This window comes from Balaenoptera acutorostrata, chromosome 3 (assembly GCF_949987535.1).
Source record: "Balaenoptera acutorostrata chromosome 3, mBalAcu1.1, whole genome shotgun sequence".
Lineage (NCBI taxonomy): Eukaryota > Metazoa > Chordata > Mammalia > Artiodactyla > Balaenopteridae > Balaenoptera > Balaenoptera acutorostrata.
Window position 1 is genome coordinate 104,481,722 of NC_080066.1, and position 7,849 is coordinate 104,489,570.

Consider the following 7,849-nt stretch of genomic DNA (forward strand, 5'->3'; position numbering starts at 1 on the left):
TCTTGTGTGTGAGATTTTTTTTTCTCCCTCCTATCCTCTTTTAATTCTTCTCTAGTTTATAAACATGCACACACTTTAATATCCTCATAAACTCTGGCTCAAGACTAAAGCTCGTCAGATCAATGACCATGACACAAAAAAATTTGTCTCATTTGCTCCAGAGAGAATGATTCCTCTCAAGACAATTCTCATACCCCTTCCTTCTCCCTTTAAATATTTAGGAGCAAATTGGGGGACAAAGATGTATAAAGACATTAACTGATAAAGAAGGAAAGTGTGTGTGTGTGTGTGTGTGTGTGTGTGTGAGAAAGGACTGAACTGAAAGCATTTGAATTATAGCAGACATATATTATTTATATTTAAGATGTACAACTTCATTTGGTATACATATACATTCTGAGATAATCACTATAATCAAGCTAACAAACATATCTATCATTTCACATGGTTACCCTTACGTGTGTGTGTACGATGCGAATCCATAGGGTTTACCCTGTTAGCACATTTTCAGTACACAGTACTATATTGCCACCTGTTAAAAAACTTAGGGGTTCAGAAGAGGCCTCCCCAAGATGTGCTACTTTGGCATGCGGATTATTTTGAGCTAATGGCAGTGGAGACCCTGTTAACTCAAGAGAAACTACTGCCCCTCACTTAAGTTCCTAGAAGAATTTGAACTGGGGATTTTTCCCAGAAAAAGAGTTATTAGCAGACATAAATTGGATCTCTTTCTTAGCTTGCCACTTCACACATGAGCCCTAGGAGTGTCTCCCTCCTGCCTCTACATTCCTTGAGTCACTACTTGATTTAGGTCTTCAGTAGATAACACTAAGTTGCTGGGAAGGGCTCGAGATGTATGGGCACATGATGACCATCTTATCTTTTCTTAGAGTCATCTCTCAAGTCCTCCATTCCCAGGTGCCCAGAATTCCTGCCTTTTTACCCCCCCTCTTCACCCAAAGAACTAGAGTAGTTGGATTTACAGCGTCCTCTGAGACAATCCCTGTCTAGACTATCAGCACATGATTCCCCGTTATTCCAGGAATACTTGACATGAGCTAGGGTTTAAAGTGCACCAGAGTTACTGTAAATACCAACACGTCCGCGTCTAATCCTGATGACATATTTCCCATTCAAAGAGAAGAAACAGGATGGCATTGCTACTAACATGCTTTGAAGACAAGTTCTGGATATAAACTAAACATTCTGACTATAGGACAGGAAAAAGAATTTTCCCTCTATCCTTCTAGGTTCTGAGACCTGGCTGAGATCCCCCTGTAATAAGAGATAGATTAACAAGAGAAAATGTTGACCTAAAACAAACAGACTGCCAGTTATTTCTCCAGCAAAAAATAGTTTTATTTGGGATCAGCAAAGAATTGCAATTTGAGGTCTACAACCATGGTGAGCCGCATGCAAGTCTCCAGCAAAAATGGAGAGGAGAATATTATAGAGGGGAAAAGGAAGTTGGGAGGGCTATAGTAAACAAAGAGAGCATGGCTTTTTGTTGGCTGAGTTGTGACAGTCTCTTAATGTCTGAGCCAATAAAGAAGAGGAAATCTTTCTTCTTCCTGTTGGCTCTGCTATCCTCATAGAGCGTGAGAGCTCCCCCTTCTGGTCTCCTGACTCTATTTAATTGAGATTTCTATTTATTATTATTATTATTATTACAAAAAACAAACAGAAGCTTAACAAAATGTATATTTCCTGTATGCTTGGGAGACACCCAAGAAAGCTGACTACAACTCCCGCCAGTGGCCCAAGCTGATACCTCAAATACCATTTTCAGCTAAAGACAAAAGAGGATGTTGGAGATAGTATTACAGGAAGGAAGGCAATTCACCAGAAGTTGAAAGGAGCAAATGGTGGTAAACAAATATTTGTTGAGCCTTGCAGAGACAGTAAGACAGAGAGAAATTTTAACAAACAGACTTTGCTAGGTTCCTCCCTGTCTACACACCTAGTTCATATTATACTATAATTCTCCATGGTGTAACTATCTTCCTGGAACAAGTCCCCTACCTACATTCTGTCGACTGAAAAAAATGCACAACCTAAAAGGTGAGAATTATGTTTTATTTGGTGGACTTACTGAGGACCTAAGCTTGGGAGACAGCCTCTCAGATAGATTTGAGGGGCTGTTTTGAAGAGGTTAGGGAGGAGCCAGGATATATAGGAGTTTTTCAAAAAAACCCCAAACAGGTAGTTGGAACATCAAAAGATTACTGTTAATTAAAGAAAAACCAGGCATCTTAAGTTTAATGAACTTAGCACTTTTCTATGTATAAGAAGATGCAAGAGTCTGGGCTCATTGAAATCTTTCCTTTGAGATGCACCTTGACTTGACTATCTAGGGCCAGTATCCTGTTTATCTCCATCCTGAGTTCCCCTCAGGGGGCACTGTTGCGGGTGGCTGCAGTGGTTGCTGGCTTGATGGCTTCAATATCCTTTGTTTCCTGAAATGGCAGGTGATATTCTTTGTCCATAATTCTTTTAGGTAGTTAGAGGGGAGGTCAATGGTTCTTCCTGAGTCTTGTATGCCATGATTGTTTTCAGCTCAAAATAATCCATATGCCAAAGTGACACATTTTGGGGAGGTAAATGTTGCTCCCCTCAGAGGCATATTTTGGGGTGGCATATTCTGCTACCCTTTATGGCATTCTGATAACAAGGTGGCCCAGTGAGAAATTCAACCAAGGAGGCTTAGCTAGGAACAGCCCTTGAAGAAATATGTTGATAGAAAACACATTCAAGGATCTCACTTTATCCGCAAATTGTGCCTTTGACTAGATACTTTTCACCTCTCAATGAAAGTCCCACAGTTTACAACTCCTGATGTGGTTTTCCTCACTGAAGTTCCCATGGAACACAGCCATCCAGGGAATTTCCCCTAGAAGTTTGTTGGGAAATGAGTTTAGGAGCCAGATCTCTGGTTGTCTCCTGATAACTCTAGATAACCCCCCTCTGGTGTTACCCAAGGCCTTGCAATTCCTTTATGCCCACAAGTCAGTCTTTGGTGCTTGACACCTTTGCTCCAGGCTATTCTCACAGTGAACCCAAGTATTCTAGATGAGAAGCTATAGGAACTTGTTCTCTTAGTGAGGCTGTCCCTCACCCCCACCCCACTGCCAATCAGTTGGAACACTGTACCTCCCACTGCTATTCCTTCCTTCCTTCACTGCTGCAGACTTCTTGGCTCTAAGAAAAGGGGAAAGACACAGACTCTCTGCCCTTCACATCCATAAACTGATCCCTACTACAACCGGTGACAGGCGTGTTGGATCTAAATGGGGTGAGTTACGTTTAGAAGGGTTGGTGCTGAGGATGCTTAGAGGGAAAGGCCCAGGAACACTGGAAGGGGCTTGGTTGGACTTCTAGATGGTGGAATTAAGAATAGACAGTGACCCAACTTGTAAGAACCAAAGACCTGGATTCAACTCAGCGTTAATCTCACTGATACAGTTCTTGGAGCCTCTCTCCATTCTTCCACCCCTCCCCACTTCCTCTCCACTTCCTCCCCAATCTTCCTGAGCATACCATTGTCCCTTGGTATCCATGGGGGGCATTGGTCCAGGACCGCCCCCATGCCCAGGATACCAAAATCCAAGCTTGCTCAAGTCCCTTATATAAAATGGCGTACGTAGTATTTGCATCTAACATATGCGCATGCTCCTATGTACTTTAATCATCTCTACATTACTTATAATACCTAATACAATGTAAATAGCTGTAAATACAATGTAAGTGCTATGTAAGTAGTTGCCAGCACACAGCAAATTCAAGTTTTACTTTTTAGAACTTTCTGGATTTTTTTTGGGGGGGTGCTATTTTTAATCCACTGTGTGGTTGGTTGAATTCCAGGGTGCAGACAAATAGATACAGAGGGCCAACTGTACATTGAAGCAGCTTGAATCCTGGTCTTCTCTTCATCCTATTTAGGCCTTTTGAGCCAGGGGTAGGGTGCCACAAATGAGAACGTGCCTACCCCTTGTGCTCTGTTTGATGGAGTACTTGACATTCTCAGATATGCTCTCAGTACACGTATCTCATTAGCCTCTTACAGGTTTGTGAGGGAGTTATTATTAAGCCCATCTAAGGACATCACACTCAGAGAGTTGAGAATCAGGTTAGAGATTCCACAGGGCCAGGTATACTCCTCATGGTAAGTGACGACAGAGAGCTAGTTTAAAGGGAAGACTTTTTCAAGCAAATCTCTGCTCTAATTTTGACCAGAGTAGCTCTTGTGAGGGCAGTTTCAATTTTGGTACTTGATTGATTAGAACAATATTTCAAAACTGGGGTTCCTTTATGATGACATTCTTAACAATAAATCAAGATCGTTTATAATGATGATAATTAGGGAAATGGCCTCTGAGAAGGGATGTGGGTAGTCACAAGTGATAACATGTTTCACACAGGCTTTGGGGAAGTGTTATAACGAAGTCAAGATCCTGGTAAGCACCATCTTGCAGAGTCAGCGTAGTTGCAGCCTCAGATTTCAAGGAACCAAAGCCTTCCTGCTTCAAAAATATTTCCCAAGTCTCTATTCATCTTCTGTATGCCCTTAAAAGGCAACAACACTTTCCACTTCACAGACATAGAGCTTAAAATACCATTTTCTTTAGGACACATGCTCTTTTGAGAATTGATCTGGGGACTCCCTGGTGGTCCAGTGGGTAGGACTCCGAGCTCCCAATGCAGGGGGCTCGGGTTTGATCCCTGGTCAGGGAAATATATCCCACATGCATGCTGCAACTAAGAAGTCCGCATGCAGCAACTAAGACCCGGTGCAGCCAAAATAAATTAAAAAAAATAAAAAAAAAAAAAGAATTGATCTGGACTGCAAAACAGCTAGCTAGAGGGTGATTTGTTCCTCAGTTCAGGTGGAAGAGAGGGCAGACAGGAGGTACTTGGAATTCTCAAAATAAACTTCACCAGTTTTTTACAACTTTGTGCTTATCTCACTCAGGCTGTAGCATATTTCCAGTTCTTATAGCTACTTTATTTATTTATTTATTTATTTTTGGCTGTGTTGGGTCTTCGGTTCGTGCGAGAGCTTTCTCCGGTTACGGCAAGCGGGGGCCACTCTTCATCGCGGTGCGCGGGCCTTTCACTATCGCGGCCCCTCCCGTTGCGGGGCACAGGCTCCAGACGCGCAGGCTCAGTAGTTGTGGCTCACGGGCCCAGCCGCTCCGCGGCATGTGGGATCCTCCCAGACCAGGGCTCGAACCCGTGTCCCCCGCACTAGCAGGCAGATTCTCAACCACTGCGCCACCAGGGAAGCCCTTCAGTTCTTATAAACTTTATTATCTAATGAGAGTTATCACCTTCTAGCCTGGGAACCAAATGGTAAAATTTAGTTGAAGGGCCTACGTTGGCAGAGAAAGGAATTTTAAGGTAGAGCTCAGCAGTGTTTCCTCTCTCTTCCCTGTACACACACAGGTGGCCCTGGTGACTGAGATGGCATCCTCTGTAAAGGTCCTAGGCCCTCTCTTGGCCCTGCCGTTCCCTCTATGTGGGTTCCTTGTACACAGCCAGAACATTTCCTGGAGGGAATTCGTGAAACTGCACCACCCTAGCACAAACTGGGAATTCAGCAAGTACAAATGCAGTGATCTGATGAGGGAAAGAGGTGTTTCAAAAGACAAGAACTATCACAGCTTCGTCTATACCGTATGGCACAAAATTGAGCATATACACATCAGGAACTGGAGAGGTCACTACAGAAATGTATATATATGGGCCCCATATCCCTTCAAAACACTCAAGTGCTACCGGGAGAATAGCAAAAACAACTACAAAGATTACAAGAGCTACAGCTACATTGAATTCCATTGTGGCATGAACGGGTTTGTTGATGGCATAGAGGACATGCAGTTGTTAGAGGATATCAGCAACTAGAAAGTTGACCCACACCCACAGGTTTTGGTGTTCAGTGCTTCCCAAGTTGTGGCCCCTCCCTGCATCAAGAGCCCTTGCATTTATTTGCCAATGTTTTCCAACTACTGAGAGTTATGTTTCACGTGGTTTCTTACTATCGTAACTTTGCCTATGTTGTTTCTCTGCCTGGAATACCCTTCTGTCCTTATTTACTTGATTTACTTCTACATTTTTGAAAAGATTCAGCTCATATGAAATCTCTTTTTGACTAACCCAGGAATTTTCCTGATATTGACTCTCCTTATAACTTCGCAAGTGGAATGATCTTCCCATCCCTAAATAAATTTTATCATTCCAATGTGTGTGAAATTTATTTATGTGTCATGTGATTAGCACAGGTGTTATAACTGTGAGTTATATAGCTTATGCTTGAATGTGATTTGTGCTGTATGTAGGTTAAAAGTGTATTATATGTGTGTGTCTAATGTGTGTAATAGACTTGTGTGTATGATGAAAGTATAACTGTTTATGTGCTAAGCTGGGGAAAAGTTGTGACCTAGGCATTGATTGTGGGGACATGCTGAGTTCCCATACCCACCCAGATTGGTGGGTGTGGCCAGAGCTGATTAGGTATAAAATATGTAGCATGTCCCTGGCACATAGCAGGTGCTCAGTCAACACTGATTTTCTTCCTTTCTCATCCTTTGACTTGGTATTTTAATTTTGACTTTGACAAAACAAACATGACGAGTGCCCATCAATTGTCTCCTCTCCCTGGATTTCATTAAGAATGTCTGTAAGGAGGCTATTGCATTTTAGATGAGTTACGGTAGTATGTATGTTTCCTGATGAATAATACATTAAGTAGAAGATATGAGCACAAATGAGTTTATCTAATAAAAACCATTTTCACTTGGCAGAGATATAGGGTAGGGCTAGAGGACTTTAAAATGAAACTCTCTTCAAGAGTGGGGCTTAGGGACTTCCCTGGGCACAGTGGTTAAGAATCTGCCTGCCAATGCAGGGCACACGGGTTCGATTCCTGGTCCGGGAAGATGCCATATGCCGTGGAGCCACTAAGCCCATGAGCCACAACTACTGAAGCCCGTGCCCTCTAGGGCCTGCATGCCACAACTACTGAGCCCGTGAGCTGCAACTACTGAAGTCTACGCTCCTAGAGCCCGTGCTCTGCAACAAGAGAAGCCACCGCAATGAGAAGCCAGCGCACCGCAACGAAGAGTAGCCCCCGCTCGCCGCCACAACTAGAGAAAGCCTGAGCGCAGCAACGAAGACCCAACGCAGCCAAAAATTAAAAAAAAAAAAAAAAAAAGAGTGGGGCTTAAGACTTGCATTTTGTTGGAGGAAAGAGGAAGTAGATTGGAGAAGGAAATGTTGAGACACAAGTAAGTAAGGTCCACAGAAATTCTGTTTGCTAAATGAGAGATAGAGATAATGTTCGCTTCGTATAATTTTTTTAAGAGAAATGTTTGCTTAGTATAATTTTGCCTGGGGCAGGTATGCGAAGGAGAAATACTGAACATTAAAAGACCCTGTGTTCTTCAGCCTCCTGCATCACTGAATGACTCAAGCCTTGAAACAATTAGAAAAAAGACCAGGGTATAAACATTTTAAATTAGATGACACTTTAAATTAAGCTGCACACTATAAGGGAGCAGAATTTTCCACCCTAAAATATGTCTCTTTGGCATAAGGATAATTTTAGCCTGGTTATTTTTTTAAGAATCAGCAGATATGAGAGGAGCTCTGAAAACCAAATAGAAGTCTCTCTTTTGTAAGAGACATTTACAGGTAAAAGAGAAATCTCCATTTGTAAGGGTGTCTTCCTGCTGTACCAGGAAGGCGGGGGTGGGGGGGGCGGACTCATTCTCTAGAAACTCTTAGTGGTGGACAAGACAATGATAAGTCTGCAAAACAACGTTATCCTTGTTTCCTGTGTTTTCCTGGTCAT

General features: G+C 42.6%; 1 protein-coding gene across 1 annotated transcript; it reads left to right on the top strand.

The window, feature by feature from the left end:
• The first annotated feature begins 5,460 nt into the window (after positions 1 to 5,460).
• Positions 5,461 to 5,901, top strand: EDDM3B (epididymal protein 3B). The gene has a single exon (XM_007198499.2). The coding sequence runs from the start codon at positions 5,461 to 5,463 to the stop codon at positions 5,899 to 5,901; it is 441 nt and encodes a 146-aa protein (XP_007198561.2).
• Positions 5,902 to 7,849: the final 1,948 nt, after the last annotated feature.